This window comes from Anolis sagrei, chromosome 2 (assembly GCF_037176765.1).
Source record: "Anolis sagrei isolate rAnoSag1 chromosome 2, rAnoSag1.mat, whole genome shotgun sequence".
Taxonomy (NCBI): domain Eukaryota; kingdom Metazoa; phylum Chordata; class Lepidosauria; order Squamata; family Dactyloidae; genus Anolis; species Anolis sagrei.
This window is the reverse complement of record NC_090022.1, coordinates 29,073,346-29,090,835: the sequence shown is the minus strand read 5'-3', so window position 1 is coordinate 29,090,835 and position 17,490 is coordinate 29,073,346. Positions and strand designations below refer to the sequence as shown.

The following is a 17,490-nucleotide window of genomic DNA, read 5'->3' as shown; positions in this document are numbered from 1 at the left end:
CTGCAACCCGGCTTTTGCGCTTTCTTCTTTCACCTTGATTAGAAGGCTCCTCAGCTCCTCCTCGCTTTCGGCCATCAGAGTGGTGTCATCTGCATATCTGAGGTTATTAATGTTTCTTCCAGCAATTTTCACCCCAGCTTTGCATTCATCCAGCCCCGCACATCGCATGATGTGTTCTGCATACAAGTTAAAAAGGTTGGGTGAGAGTATGCAGCCTTGCCGTACGCCTTTCCCAATCTTGAACCAGTCTGTTGTTCCGTGGTCAGTTCTGACTGTTGCTACTTGGTCCTTGTACAGATTCCTCAGGAGAGAGACAAGGTGGCTTGGTATGCCCATCCCACCAAGAACTTGCCACAATTTATTATGATCCACACAGTCAAAGGCTTTAGAATAGTCAATGAAGCAGAAGTAGATGTTTTTCTGAAACTCCCTGCCTTTCTCCATTATCCAGCGGATATTGGCAATCTGGTCTCTCGTTCCTCTGCCTTTTCTAAACCCAGCTTGAACATCTGGCAACTCTTGCTCCATGTATTGCTGGAGTCTTCCTTGCAGGATCTTGAGCATTACCTTACTGGCATGAGAAATAAGGGCCACTGTACGGAAGTTTGAGCAGTCTTTCGCATTTCCCTTTTTTGGTATGGGGATATAAGTTGATTTTTTCCAGTCTGATGGCCATTCTTGTGTTTTCCATATTTGCTGGCAAATGGCATGCATCACCTTGACAGCATCATCTTTTAAGATTTTAAACAGTTCAGCTGGGATCCCGTCGTCTCCTGCTGCCTTGTTGTTAGCAATGCTTCTTAAGGCCCATTCAACTTCACTCCTCAGGATGTCTGGTTCTAATTCATTCACCACACCGTCATAACTATCCTCAATATTATTATCCTTCCTATACAGATCTTCTGTATAGTCTCGCCACCTTCTCTTGATCTCTTCAGCTTCTGTTAGGTCCCTGCCATCTTTGTTTTTTATCATACCAATTTTTGCCTGAAATTTACCTCCAATATTTCTAATTTTCTGGAAGAGGTCTCTTGTCCTTCCTATTCTGTTGTCTTCCTCCACTTCCATGCATTGCTTATTTAAAAATAGTTCCTTATCTCTTCTGGCTAACCTCTGGAATTGCGCATTTAACTGGGCATATCTCCCCTTTTCACTGTTTCCTTTTGCTTTCCTCCTGTCTTGGGCTACTTCCAGTGTCTCAGCAGACAACCATTTTGCCTTCTTGGTTTTCTTTTTCTTTGGAACGTACTTTGTTGCCGCCTCCTGAACAATGTCGCGGACTTCTGTCCATAGTTCTTCTGGGACTCTGTTTACTAAATCTAGTCCTTCAAATCTGTTCTTCACTTCCACTGTATATTCGCTAGGAATGTTAGTGAGATCATATCTAACTGGTCTGTGTATTTTTCCTGATCTCTTTAGTTTTATTCTAAATTTGGCAATAAGAAGTTCGTGATCTGAGCTACAGTCAGCCCCAGGTCTTGTTTTCACCGACTGGATGGATGTCCGCCACCTTTGGCTGCAAAGGATGTAGTCAATCTGATTTCGGTGTTGACCATCTGGTGAGGTCCATGTATAAAGCCGTCTTTTAGGTTGTTGGAAGAGAGTATTCGTTATACACAGCGAGTTTTCCTGGCAAAATTCTATCAGCCTGCGTCCCGCTTCATTTTGTTCTCCCAGACCATGCTTGCCTGTGATCCCAGTTGTCATTTGACTTCCCACCTTGGCATTCCAGTCTCCTGTAATGAAAATAATGTCTCTTTTTGGTGTATTATCCAGTAGGTCCTGCAGATCCTCATAGAACTGATCTACTTCTGCTTCTTCAGCAGCTGTGGTTGGGGCATATATTTGGATCACTGTAATGTTGAAAGGCTTTCCTTGCACTCGAATTGAGATCATTCTGTCATTTTTTGGGTTGTATCCAAGCACCGCTTTAGCGAATTTCTTATTAATTATGAAGGCTACTCCATTTCTTCGATGTTCCTCTTGTCCGCAGTAGTAGATCTGGTGGTCATCTGATGTGAAGTGGCCCATTCCAGTCCATTTCAGTTCGCTGACCCCCAGAATGTCTATCTTTAGTCTTGACATCTCACCAATAACAACATCCAATTTGCCCTGGCTCATAGATCTTACATTCCAGGTTCCTATGGTGTGTTGATCTTTAGAGCATCGGATTCGTCGTTCACCTCCAGTACCGTCGGCCGCTAGCCTTCCTTTCGGCTTTGAGCTAGCTGCGTCATCACATCTGGGGCTAGTTGAACTTATCCTCTGCTCCTCCCCAGTAGCATTTTGGCCATCTTCCGACCTGGGAGTCCCATCTTCCAATGGCATACCGACATATCTCTGGTTGTACTGGTCCATTTAGTTTTCTTGGCAAGGATACTGGAGTGGTTTGCCATTGCCTTCCCCAGGGATCACGCTTGGTCTGACCTCTCTGCCACAACCGTCCCGTCTTGGGTGGCCCTTCACGGTTTCGCTCATGACATCATTGAGGTGCTCAAGCTCCAGCGCCCCGACAAGGCGGTGATCCTTTGCTGGAGACACTTGTTCTAGCAATGGCCTTTTAGTTCTAAAGGTTAACAAATGTATTGGGTTGCTGTGAGTTTTCCGGGCTGTATGGTTATGTTCCAGAAGCATTCTCTCCTGACGCTTCGCCCACATCAGCATCCTCAGAGGTTGAGGGGTCTGTTGGCCAGCTAACACCTCCCAACAAAGGATTCCCCCAGGCAACAACCAACCAGGCTTGGAAGCTGCAAAACCATTAAATGCTAATCAAGGTAATAATTTGCAACTTTCACACTTGACTCAAGCAGACAAGAGTTCTTTCTCCCACCCTGGACATTACACAAATATATAAACCTCACTTGGCTAGTTTCCAAGAGGCTGCACAACCTCTGAGGATGCCTGCCATAGATGTGGGCGGAATGTTAGGACAGAATGCTTCTGGAACATGGCCATACGGTCCGGAAAACTCACAGCAACCCAGTGTTTCCTGTCATGAAATTCTTGGACAACACAATAAATCATATATTTAAAATAATATATAAAAATGAAAGGTTTTCATGAGATATGTTGTGTGCCCACACATTTTGTTATTGCATTTTATGTATATGTTTGTATCCTTCATAAGTGTTTGGTTAACCGCTGGTTTGATAGTGAAACTGTGATGGTGAAACTGAATTACCATGTCATTAAATAATGCATGTCTAAAAAGTGTGCCACCAACATGAAATGTTTGGAATGTTCTGATATACAGGATTACATTCAGCCCTCAATGCACATTAAAACAGGGAAGGACAGCAGGTGACCTTTCAGAGGTTTTTGGGCTGCAGTTCTCATGATCCCACACCTTTATCAAGTCAGACAAGTCACACTGCATACTGGGGGGGGGGGGGGGGGGGGGGGATTGAGTAGGTATGTGAGATGAGGAAAAATGCTGGTTGTAACCAGACCAGACAGTGATAACAACATGCACCATACATAAATCATATTTCAAAATGTTGCCCTTGATCTGTGGATTACCTAACTAATGTTATTGAGGGCAGCATCATAAAAAAGAAAAACAAGTCTCACATATGTGTGCTAAAGGCATCACTAAAAGTCAACATAGGTTTCTCAAAAACCAGTGATGCCAGACCGGTTTTGGACCTTACCACCCAAAGTCCTAAAAACAGGTTCTGGATTTGCAAACTGGTCATGCTGAGAGCTAGATCACACCAGGAGAGCCACCTTTCTTAACACACCAATTTATATGTGAGGACATCTACTGAAACTGTTTTCAAGTTCCTGCAGCAGCTTGGATGTAATACCTTCCAACTCATGCATTGCTCTTTTTTGTCCGTGTCCCCTATTTATTACCATTCTGGAAGATTTGCACTCATCCAAGTGTTATGTACTTTTTTAACCTGCCTTTCACCAATAATAATAATAATAATCATCATCATCATCCAATTCAACAACCAGCAGAGTGTCTACTGTGGACTCATCTTGTTGTGTTTATAATAATAATAATAATAATAATAATAATAATAATAATAGATCACATCCTCAGTTGCTGCAAGAAGATGGTGCAGACAGACTACAAGTAGAGACATAACATCGTTGCTCAGATGACTCATTGGAACTTGTACCACAGATACCATTTGCCTGCAACAAAGAACTTTTGGGATCACAAGCCTGAAAAAGTTACAGAAAATGAACACGGCAAACTATTCTGGGACTTCCGAATTCATACTGACATAGTTTTGGAGCACAATACTCCTGACCTCACAATCATGTTAAAAAACCAAGTATGGATAGTTGATATTGCAATCCCAGGCGACAGCAGGATTGAAGAGAAACTGGAAAGGCTGACACGATACAAGGATTTAAAGATCGAACTGCAAAGACTCTGAAACAAGCCAGTAAAGGTGGTCCCAGTGGTGATCGGCACACTGGGTGCAGTGCCTAAAGACCTTGGCCTGCACTTAAATACAATCAGTGCTGACAACATTACCATCTGTCAGCTGCAAAAGACCACCCTACTGGGATCTGCCTGCATTATTCGTCGATACCTCACACAGTCCTAGACACTTAGAAAGTGTCCAACGTGTGATCCAATACAACAGCCAGCAGAGTGAATTTGCTGTGTACTAATCTTTTTGTTTTTCAAATAATAATAATAATTTTAAAAAAACTTTATTTATAGACCACCCTATCTCCCCAAAGGGGCTCAAGGTGGTTTCCAATATGTATGGCAAACATTCAATGCCAAAAAGGGAAGAACATTCAAACAAAATTACATCAGGACAAACCATATTGAACAGTAGAAAAGCAACCTGACTCTAAACTTAACAAACAAAATAACTGACAGTAAAAACTTATAGAGACTCAATGCAGCTAACAACAAATTCACAATTTCGCGAGACTATACTTTGTTCTCTGTGTGAATTTCCAGTTACATAGTTAGTTACAGTCCTTACAAAAATTTAAAGTATTATTTTTAAAATATACATTTTGCAATTCGAAGCCTTTTCCTATTTTGTTATTCTGCAAGAAGGTGATTTCCCCCTGACCGCCAGACCTTGTTCTGGGCTGCAAGGACATGCATGAAGTAGAACCTTTTCAAAAAGAACATAGAAAATCTTCCAAAGAGTAAGGAAATTGGTTGTTGTAGGTTTTTTCGGGCTATATGGCCATGTTCTAAAGGCATTCTCTCCTGATGTTTCACCTGCATCTATGGCAAGCATCCTCAGAGGTTCTATGCAGTTGTTATACAGCCTTGCACTTTATCCCTAGCCTTCGTCCCATGGGTACAGCTTTGTACTTACCCCATTCCTTGTCCAATTGTTTACAGTATGGCCATGTTTACAGAAGCTTACTATCATTGCTTATGAGCGTTGTTTTAATTGAGTTTTTAGTTGCTGTTTGATATGCCTATATGTTTTATTCAATTATATTTTAATTGTGTTTCATTTTGTGTTCTGTTTTTGGCACTTTGTGCCATGTGTAAGCCATTCAAGTCCCTTCGGGGAAATGGTGGAATACAAGAATAAAGTTATATTATTATTATTATTATTATTATTATTATTATTAACTTGGAGACTGCCTCGTATATAAAATAGGTATAATAATAATAAAATAAAATAATAATAATAATAATAATAATAATAAACTTTATTTATCTATAGTAATAGATAATATTTATATATATATATATACTTTATTTATATATAGTAATATATAATACTAATATTATGCTATGGTAATAATATAACATACTGTATTTACATATTACTTGTAAGCCATTCAGAGTCCCCTTCAGGGTGAGAAGAGCAGCATATAAATGTCATAAAAATAAAAAATAAAAAATTATATTTTGCCCTATCTCCCTTGGGGGACTCAGGGCGGATTCCAAGAAACAAAAAGGCAAACATCCAATGCCTCAATAACAGTAAATACAAATATAAAGGTAAAGGTTTCCCCTTGACATTAAGTTTAGTCATGTCCAACTCTGCGGGGTGGTGCTCATCTCCATTTCTAAGCCGAAGACCCGGCATTGTCCATAGACACCTCCAAGGTCATGTGGCCAGCATGACTGCATGGAGCACTGTTATCTTCCCGCTGGAGCAGTACCTATTGATCTATTTACATTTGCATGTTTTCAGACTGCTAAGTTGGCAGAAGCTGGGGCTAACAACAGGAGCTCATGCCACTCCCCAGATAAGAACCCCCAACCTTTCAGCCAGCAAGTTCAGCAGCTTAGCGGTTTAATTTGCTGCACCACCAGGGGCTCCTAAATACAAATATATTAACCCAAAATTTATTTATTTATTCATAATTTATTTAAAACGTTTATATCCCGATCTTCTCACCTCTGTAGAGGGACTCAGACCCCATATAAACCCATATAAAGAGCAACTTAAGCATTTCAACTATCATTTAAATAAAACATAATCAATTGAAAATTATAACTAGCATAGAACTTGAATATAAAAACATCCGTATTAATAAATCAAAACAGCATGATATGTTAATTCGGACAGGATCAACAACATTATCAAACATTTACTGATAACAAATCTGCATCTGCAAGACTTGCTAAATAGGCTGATTTTCCTGTTTGCGGAGTACAGCTGAGACATCTTCTACATTGTCCACTGGAAATACTGCATGCTGTTGCTAACAGATTTGTGTAAATGGGTGGTGTTACTATTGCCAAATGTTTCATGAATCCAACACTGAGTTCACGGCAATCCCTTTGGGTCAGGAACCATAGTTTAAGAAGGAGTGAGCTAGGCAATGGCCGAAAGCAAGGAGGAGCTGAGGAGCCTTCTCATCAAGGTGAAAGAAGAAGGCGCAAAAGCTGGGCTGCAGCTAAACATAAAAAAAACCCCAAGATTATGGCAACAAAAATGATTGATAACTGGCAAATATTTATTTATTTAGTTATTTATTTATTTATCAATTTTGTGTACCGCCACTCCCCGAAGGCTCGGAGAGGTTCACAATAATACAAACATTTAACATTAAGGAATAATTAAATCAGCAAGGTTCAAATGCCAGCTGAATAAATAAGTTAAATAAATAAATAGAGGGAGAAAAAGCGGAAGCCGTGACAGACTTTGTATTTCTAGGTGCAAAGATGACTGCAGACGCAGACTGCAGCCAGGAAATCAGGAGACGCTTACTTCTGGGGAGGAGAGCAATGTCCAGTCTCGATAAAATAGTGAAGAATAGAGACATTACACTGGCAACGAAGATCTGCATAGTTAAAGCAATGGTATTCCCCATAGTCACCTATGGATGTGTGAGCTAGACCTTAGGGAAAGCTGAGCGAAGGAAAATAGATGCTTTTGAACTGTGGTGCTGGAGGAAAGCTCTGAGAGTGCCTTGGACTGCGAGAAGATCCAACCAGTCCATCCTCCAGGAAATAAAGCCCGACTGCTCATTGGAGGGAAGACAAAGTTGAAGTACTTTGGCCACATCATGAGGAGACAGCAAAGCCTAGAGAAGACAATGATGCTGGGGAAAGTGGAAGGAAAAAAGGAAGAGGGGCCGACCAAGGGCAAGATGGATGGAGGGCATCCTTGAAGTGACTGGCTTGACCTTGAAGGAGCTGGGGTGGTGGTGGCCGACAGGGAGCTCTGGCGTGGGCTGATCCATGAGGTCACGAGGAGTCGGAAACGACTGAACGAATGAACAACAATGAGCTAGGCAATGCTGCATTTCTGATCAGTCTACCGTGCAAACCGAAAGGTGCTTACCAGTTGCTCCTCTTCATTCAGGAGAGAGAGAACTTTCATGAGTGGGCTTCTCCCTGCTTTCCTTTTCCTGCAGGAAAAGACTTTCCTTTTCTTCTCCTCCCTGCCTCAAAACAGCCCTCTGTAGCACTTGAATAGATTTTCCCCACAAGTGTCTGGAACATAACTGCATTGTATATCTTTTTGCAGAACCTTTTCTTCTGATTTGGCATTTAACGTGCACCAAGTCTTTCTGAAGAGCATTTTGGGTTTGGGCACAGATGAACAGATTGCCAAGTGGGTCCCCTTAGCACAAAAGTTTTACATCGCAGGAACCTATGCCCAAACTGAAATGGGACATGGTAAGTTTTCTGTGTGGTTGTTCTACATACCTACGAAGCTCGGCATGCTTTAGTGCTATGGCTTCATGCAAGAGAGTATATACATCCCTTCCATTCCATCCAAGGCAATACACAGGCTAGGCAGTGTTCCTATCAAATAATATTCACAAAAACCCATATTGCAGCATATATAGCATAGCAGTTTTCCCCAGCTGCATAAACATTGTGGAAAGTGTGACATTTAAATCTTCTAAAAACTGGGAAAAGTCGTGCAGATACAACTTGTCTACTCAGTATTGTGAATAGAAAGATAGATAAAGGCTAGGGAAATCTGGATTCAAATTTCTGCTTAGGCATGAATTTCATATGCATGAAGATATATTTTAAGAAGAGCAGAAGTGGTTTGAAAGCATGGTTATCTTAACCTTCCTCCTTAGGCGATTCCTCGTAGCCTGAGGATTATGGTCCTCCAAGTGTAATGTCTTGGTGGGGGTCCGTAGGTGGCTGGGGAGCCCTATTCTTGATCCGCATGTTCTCACGCAGTGAGGACATCGGTTTCTAGGTGGAAGGCGGTCCTGCTCAGGGCTGGCTTGACGTGCCTTCCTCTTGGCATGTTTCTCTCTTTCTCCCTCTATTCATGCCTCTTTGAATTCCACAGCACTGCTGGTCACAACTGACCTCCAGTTAGAGAGCTCAAGTGCCAGAGCTTCCCAGTATTCTGTGTCTATGCCTCATAGTTATCTTCAGTACATTTGTATTTCTCTGTCTTGAGACAGAAAATCTACTTTTGCACATTTTAAGCACAGTTCCATTTGAACCAAGGAAAATGAAATAATATTGAAAGGTGCTTGTGGCACCACGAGTGTAAAAAAAGAAGGTGTGTATCTATGAGGGTATGTACAAAGATCTCAAAAATAATCAGTTATTTATAAGTAGAGTAGTTTATAAGTAATTATCGGTAACTAAGGTGTAACTGTTGCATTGCATTAGAACAGTATTTCTCAACCTTCCTAATGCCATGAACCCTTAACACAGTTCCTCATGTTGTGGTGACGCCCAACTATAAAATTATTTTCGTTGCTACTTCATAACTTTGACATTTGGGAGTTGTAGTTGCTGGGATTTATAGTTCACCTACAATCAATCCTGAAGAGACGCCATCTGGGATTTGTGGCTACTGATGCTGGTCCTATGGTGCTTTGGTAAGCTATGTCTTTCTACCATTTTGTTGTCAAGGAACGTATCTCCGGGGATTGGAGACGACTGCCACTTTTGATGTTGCCACTCAGGAATTTATTCTCAACACCCCAACCCTCTCTGCTATGAAGTGGTGGCCAGGAGACTGTGAGTAGAATCCACACACCAGGACTCTGAGCAATGAGTTCAAATTTCAGAAAATAGATTCCACCTGAACATTCGGAAAAACTTCCTGACTGTAAGAGCTGTTCAACAGTGGAGCTCTCTGTTGCAGAGTGTGTTGGAAGCTCCTCCTTGGAGGCTTTTAAACAGAGGCTGGATGGCCATCTATCAGGGTGTTTTGATTATACTTCTCCTGCATGGCAGGGGGTTGGACTGGATGGTCCATGAGGTCTCCTCCAAGTCTATGATTCTATGAAAGTTGCCATGGGGAGATTGGGGGATCACATTATAGGTTTTCTTTTGTTTCATTAGTTTCTGAAATGTGGCTAAAACGGAAAGAGATGCTGTTAAAATCCAGCATAACAGGGTGTACACTATTCATGTGCTTTCCAAACCTGGCACACTTCTCAGGTGCTTCAAGGACACATGTTTTCAAAATGCTTCAAAGCATTGCTTCTCCCCACCCACAAGCCGCCTCTGCCCAAGAATGTCGGTGCCTCATCAAGTTACAACTTCCAGGATTAAATAGCATTGAGCCAAGGCAGTTAAAGTGGTGTCAAACTGCATTAATTCTACAGTATAGATGCACCCCTCGGCAGACTTTAGCTGTTGCTTGCTCATTGCAAAATGTGTGTGTGTGTTTTTTTTTTTAAAAAAAATCCTCAGATATATGTTTAAATAGTTTAAAACTGCTTAAAATAAGAGTTGATTTTTAAAAATAATTTACCATATATACTCAAGTGTAAACTGAGTTTTTCAGCTCCTTTTTAAGCTGAAAAAGCCCCCCTCAGTTTATACTTGAGTCAAAGTTATTTATTATTTTACTCTATTATTATTATTATTATTATTATTATTATTATTATTATTTTACTCTATTTATTATGATTATTATTATATCAATGTTATTTTACTCTATTTATTACATTTATTATTTTACTCTCTTAATTATTATTAGATTTATTATTTTTCTTTATTTATTATTGTCATTATTACATGTGTTATTCTACTCTCTTTATTATTATTAGATTTATTACTTTTCTCTATTTATTATTGTCATTATTACATGTATTATTTTACTCTCTTTACTATCATTAGATTTATTATTTTACGTAAGCACATTATTACTTTTCTCTATTATTGTTATTATTACATGTATTATTTTACTCTCTTTATTATTATTACATTTACTATTTTACGTAAGCACATTGACATTGAAGAAGGCTAGAATAATGGTTTAATCAGAGTTCCACAGTCTTATCTTAAATTACAGTTTTATGTAAATATTCAAAAACATTTAACCTACTAATGCCTCAATTAATGTAATTGTATTGGTATCTATTTTTATTTTGAAATTTACCAATAGCTGCTGCATTTCCCATCCTTGGCTTATACTCGAGTTAATACATTTTTCCAGTTTTTTAGGTGCCTCGGCTTATATTCAGGTCAGCTTATACTTGAGTATTTATGGTATTTTAAAAATATTATTACAGCACAACCCCTGTACGTCTGCAGGTTTTATCTACTGGTATCTGGGAAGGATTTTTTTAGGTCCTCCAGAGTGCCTCTGTGGGTTTTTTTCTAGTGCAAAGCATTCATTTCATTGGGTTTCATGATTAGCAACTGCTTCCTATTTCCACAGTAAGTTCAGAAATGTATCTGAACGTCACAGATATGAGAGGTGTACCATATAAAATTTTTCCAGATAAGTTTTATTTAAACCAGCCCTGTAAGCTCCGTTGAGTCCCATATCAGGTTAAAAGCGGTATATAAATTACATAAAACAATTAAAGAAACAAACCTGATTAATTCTTCGGGCATTTTATCTGTCCCTATCTTTAAAGTCGGTTTTGTCTGTTAACAAGAACTGCTACCCATATTATAATCAACGGTGTGAAAATGCTGGTTGTATTTTCAAACTAATGGGAACCCTTTGTTTCTCCCGTATTCTTCTGACTTACAGTGGGAAGAACAGCAACTCACGCTGTGGTTTTTGCTCAGCTTTACCTCAATGGAAAGTCCTACGGCATGCATCCATTCCTAATGCAGATCCGCAGCCTCCGAGATCATACTCCTTTACCAGGTGACAAACTCCAGGCCATCTTAAGGCTACAGGCTCATTCACTAGAGTATTGCTTCTTAAACTGTGGGCACTGGTCCCAAATGGGGGCTCCTTAGCTCAGTTTGGGGTTATGAAAAATTACAACAATAAAAATTCTGAATGCCACTTAGTGCCTGTTTTAGGCATTTCCATCAATCTGTTGTGTGTGTTCACAGTGGACTCTGCAGAACATGCTTCACCTGTGCTCTATAAAAAGGAAAATCAGCTTGTTTAGCAAGTCTTGCAAATACTAGATAGTTATCGGTAAATGTTTGGTTTTTATACCTATTTTGTATAGTTAGTATACTTGGATCATGTAAAAATTTCTTGGGCCAAAATGGGATATCAATTTGGAAAAGTTTTAAAAGCCCAGCTCTATCCCACTCATTTCCTTGTTTGTATATTGTGACTGCTATAATGTTATACACAATACTGGACGGTTTAGATGTGTACATTGTACTTGAAAGATACAGATTTGAATATGCTATTAGGTGATATTTTGTTATTGGAAAGCTTGACATGTTTTGATTGTAAGGGGTTCTCCAGAAGGCAGCACAAAATCATAAAGACCACATAAATGCAAGTGTATGGAAATAGTGGAATATTGACTCATTAAAATAATATATGATACATGGTTTTTCGTCTTTGAGTGGAATTAGGATGGAAGAATTGAAGAATTGACACTTGGGGGGGAAAAAACAGAGAATTTAACCCCTTTCTGTGCCTGAGAAAGCCAATGTTTTTAACATGTATACTTTTTTTTACCACAATCTCATCATCATTCATGCAGAATGTCTAGGATTTTAGGTTTATGTTAGAATTATGGTACTTTGTTCCATTAAATTAACCACTAAAACAAACCTGCCCTATAGGAATTTAGGTTGCAAAAATATTCCCATTTCAATTTTAGACCCATATTATTTTGGCACTTGACAAAAAATCCTAAATCAAACATGGATATTATAGATTGTATAAAAGTGTTAATTTTGGTTTTTGTGGTTCAGAGAATCTGTGAATTCTGTCATTTTGAAGGCTAACTAGAATGGAGATATGAATGGCATCCTATCAGCATAGACGTATCTACTAGAATGCTTGATTATATTTGTTTGTGTTCACTCCTTCAGGTTTCTTGTTTTCATGCATGCACTTCTCCTTTGCCATGTGGTTGAATCCCCACAAAGCCCAGTCTCATCTTAATAATAATAATAATAATAACCAGTAAAGGTGGCCCCAGTGGTGATCGGCACACATGGTGCAGTGCCTAAAGACCTTGGCCTACACTTGAAGACAATCGGTACTGACAAAATTACCATCTGTCAGTTGCAAAAGGCCACTCTACTGGGATCTGCACGCATTATTTGCCGATTCATCACATAAGCATAGTGATCTTGTTTGCTGTGTACTAATCTTGTTGTGTTTCAAATAATAATAATAATAATAACAACAACAACAACAATAACAATACACTTTATTTATATTCCGCTTTATCTCCCCAGAGGGACTCAGAGCGGATTACAATATATACATATGAGGCAAACAATCAATGCCTTTTATACATAGTAAACAACAACATACAACACAGACAAAAGTAAAGGCCTTCCCCTTTTTTCCATCTTCGGTGTCTGGAGGCGATACTCAACTCCGGCCATGGGGAGGTGCTCGTTTTCCATTTTTCTATGCCAAGGTGGCTGTTGTCCATAGACATCCCCAATTGTGTTGCCGGCATGTCTGCATATCTGCATGGGGTGCCCCTTTACCTTCTCACCGAGGCAGTACCTATTGATCTACTCACATTGCATGCTTTTGAACTGCTAGGTTAGCAAAAGCTAGGGCTGACAGTCAGGAGCTCACCCCAATTTGCGGCTTCAAACTGCCAACATTCTGGTCGGCTGATTTCCTGCAGTTGCAGTTTAACCCGCTGTGCTACTGCGGCCTTACTGTTATTTTTAATAACAGTAAGCCTTCCATATTTCATGAAACTGCCAAGCCATTTCAATACCAGGGTGCCTAGCATATTGCCTTTACCAAATTCGGACACAACACACATAGTGCAACGTGATATCTGGAAGTGTCTAACCTTGTAAATGTTTCTTATTGCTCCCATTGTTCCTCAGGAGTAACGGTCGGGGATATTGGTCCCAAAATGAACTTTGAGAATGTTGACAATGGCTTCCTTGTGCTGAAAAATGTTCGGGTCCCAAGAGAAAACATGTTGGCCAGATTCTCCCAGGTACAGTTGGAAAAAGGGAGCAAATGGGTTTATTAGAGCCGTTTCACAAAACATCAGAGTCTCTAGGGGTTTTCACATTCATGTGCTTCCATAATCTGTTAAGGAATGTTGGATATTGTCATTAGCTTTTGTGTGTGTGTGTACAAAATCAGTTAAGGAGTTTGGATAGAATAATTTTACATCTACTTTTCCCTCTTTCTCTTATCTTTTTTTAAGGGACTGCCACTCTTGCTTATGGCAAAAACTTCAAAAAGTCCAACATCTAAGTCTGGAAGCCTTGCCTTTCATCTGACTTTGACTTTCCGATATCTGAAGAGTATTTGTTGTTATTATTGATTATTTTTAGGTTGCTTCTGACTTATGGTGACTCTATCATGGGGTTTTCCTGGCAAGATTTGTTTAGTAAGAGTTTGCTTTTGCCTTACTCTGAGACAACGTACCTCTGAACAACTCTTATCAAGAAAATCCTGTAATAGGTTTACCTTAGGGTACTTCCCAAAATCACCCATTGGTTTCTATGGCTGAGCAGAGATTTGATCCCTGGGCTCCAGAATTGGGATTCCAACACTCAAACTAGTACATCATACCAGCTCCTATACATTTCTTCTCAATCTTTATTATTCTACATACCTTATGTCCAAAACCTAGCTCATAACAAAAGAACAGTATATCAGCTTTCGAATAAGGGCAGCAGAGTATTCTATGCAAAAAAGAGAGTCACAGAGAACATATTTCCCATTTTGTATATTTCCTCTTTTTATTTATTTATTTATTTTATTTATTAATCAGTTTTGTATACCGCCACTCCCCAAATGCTCGGAGTGGTTCACACCAGACCTCTCACACACTGAGGCCTACTAACACTGAGGCCTTCCTCACACTGAGGCCTCTCTCATACTGAAGCCTCTTCATACTGAGGGCAACTAACATTGAGGCATACTAAGCTGAAGGCACACCAGCTTATATTGGACTGCAGCATTTGTTGAGTCATTGCATCCATTTAACCCTTTCGGTGCTTGACTCACATATTTCTGACAATATACACCTATTACAAGGGCATCAAACTCATTTTCAAGGAAGGCCATATTAACCTTAGGGTGGCCTACAGTTCATGAATGGAGAGTCCCTGGATATTGAGAGCCAACAATAATGTTTTTACATAGAGGCCAGTGCTCTTTTGTTTTGTTTTTTACCTAATTTTGGTTCCCAGATGTTACCGAATAAAAACTCCCATCACTTTTTATTATCTGCCATGCAGATTGGGGATAATGGGAATTGCAACCCTTGTGGCTCTGAGGGCATTTTAAAGCCAGATTTCATGTCCACAAGCCTTGTATCTAAATCCAAACGCCACTCTCCTGACTGAACAGAACAAACTGCAACCTTCTTGTATACCAACTCCCATCAGCTCTAATCCAGATGTTTAATGATGAAGAATACAGGAGTTATAGTCCAGCATCTGGAGGACCACATAAAATGACGTGGCAGGCCATATTCGAGCCCTGGACCTTGAGTTTGACATGTGCGTTTTTCATTGATTGATGGATGCCATAGTGGTTGAGATGGAGTACACACGTATTTGAAGCCTACTTACCGATGAAGCAAAAGCCCATATTTGATTCTCAAAAATCACCTAGAAATGTAGTGTTTTCTTCCTGAGAGTCACTGAAACAAACTCCATACATTTAAGCTATAGAGCATCAATTACTGCATAAGGTATATCAGTCCCTCTGTGCCTTCAGGAGCCACAGTGGTGCCATGAGTTAAACCTTTGTGCCGGTTGACCTAAAGGTTGGTGTTTTGAGTCTCCGAGACAGGGTGAGCTCCCTTCTGTCAGCTCAAGCTTCCCACGCGGGGACATGAGAGAAGCCTCCTACAGGATGGTAACACATCTGGGCATTCCTTAGGCAACATCTCTGCAGAAGGCCGTTTCTCTCACACCAGAAGCAACTTGCAGTTTCTCAAGTCTTTCTGACACAATAAAAAAACTTTTCATGTTCTAAATTTCATCTTTTTCCAGGTCCTGCCAGATGGTCAGTATAAAAAACAAGGGACTGACAAGATTAACTACTTGACTATGATAGTGGTTCGTGTATTCATCCTTCGGAAGGAAGTTATTACAACTCTGATGAAGGCATGCACCATTGCAATCCGATATTCTGCAGTACGCCGTCAGTCAGAGTTAAAGCCTGGGTATGGTATGGCTTCAGTCAAGAGGGCACCCTTCTCCTTTGTCACTTTTCCAAAAATGGAAATTTTTCTGTTTCTGGTTTGAAAGTGTTATTTCCTGTTTAATTGTGCAGTAATTCCTTTGAAAATAGTTGTTATGCTCAAGAAACATCGTGTTTGTGGCTGCCACAAACTATTTGGCTGAAACTCTAAGATATTCATTGAAAAACTGTAGCAAAATGTGCTGCAGGATGTCCCATAAAAACAAAGTTTTGGCAGTTTCCCCATGTTTTGATGAGAGAACCAATTAGAAAATTATATTTATAACCCAGGAACAAAAATTGTGTTACATGGTGTTCTACATGGAGAAACTGATTGAAATGACAGTTCAACAAGGCAGCATTGTCTACCACATCTCATGGCACCAGGTTAATTCAGAGGGCACAGATAACAACCCAGAGCCAGGCACAGCTACATTCAAACCAGGAACAGATTTTTATTTTCAAATTTTGGCTTAACCAATATTGTTTCCTTCCCCTAGAGACCCGGAGGCAAAGATTCTTGACTATCAAACTCAGCAACAGAAGCTCCTGCCTCAGCTGGCAACTGCCTATGCCTTTCACTTTCTTAGCAATTACCTACAGGAGGTTTTTGAGAAAGCCTACACAGAAACTAAAGAAGGAAAGTTTGACCAGCTTCCAGAGGTAATGTGGAATAGATCATTCATTTGGTGTGTGTGTGTAGGAGAGGGGGGCACATTCTCAAAACTTCAGTCCTTCTGGACTTCAGCTCGCACAGCCTATATATATGTATGTGTGTGTGTGTGTGTGTGTGTGTATGTGTGTGTGTGTGTGTGTGTGTGTGTGTGTATATATATATATATGCCCACTCTGGTGGTCACGGGGGTTCTGTGTGGGAGGTTTGGCCCAATTCTATCATTGGTGGGGTTCAGAATGCTCTGTGATTGTGGGTGAAATACAAATCCCAGCAACTACAACTCCCAAATGTCAAGATTCCATTTTCCCCAAACTCCACCAGTGTTCACATTTGGGCATATTTAGTATTTGTGTAGAGTTTGGTCCAGATCCATCCTTGTTTGAGTCCACAGTGCTCTCTGGATGTAGGTGAACTACAACTCCAAAAGGACACTGCCCACCAAACCCTTCCAGTATTTTCTATTGGTCATGGGAGTTTTGTGTGCCAAATTTGTTTCAATTCCATTGTTGGTGGAGTTCAGAATGCTCTTTGATTGTAAATGAACTATAAATCCCAGCAACTACAACTCCCAAATGACAAAATCATTTTTTTTAGTAAAGGACATACATTGGGTTGTTAGGTGTCTTGTATCCAAATTTGGTGTCAATTCGTTGAGTGGTTTTTGAGTTCTGTTAATCCCACAAACTAACATTACATTTTTATTTATTTATTTATTATGTTCTTTAGGGAGGCTTATAACCGGTAACCGGTAACCATTAGATGCCAACAACAATAATAAAAAAGTCAGATAAACATTAACTAAAACATCGTCATAAGTTAAAAGACCATTTAAAAGGGACAGTAGCAAAATGACAGTTA

General features: G+C 39.9%; 1 protein-coding gene across 2 annotated transcripts in view; it reads left to right on the top strand.

The window, feature by feature from the left end:
* The window catches only part of ACOX2 (acyl-CoA oxidase 2), a 46,305-nt gene that overhangs the window by 12,121 nt on the left and 16,694 nt on the right, over nt 1-17,490 (top strand). For both annotated transcript variants that reach the window (XM_060766467.2, XM_060766466.2), the window contains exons 4-9: nt 7,929-8,080; nt 9,296-9,403; nt 11,379-11,498; nt 13,631-13,746; nt 15,767-15,939; nt 16,457-16,619. In XM_060766467.2, the coding sequence (XP_060622450.2) occupies nt 7,929-8,080; nt 9,296-9,403; nt 11,379-11,498; nt 13,631-13,746; nt 15,767-15,939; nt 16,457-16,619 (832 nt within the window). The remainder of the gene's footprint in view (nt 1-7,928; nt 8,081-9,295; nt 9,404-11,378; nt 11,499-13,630; nt 13,747-15,766; nt 15,940-16,456; nt 16,620-17,490) is intronic.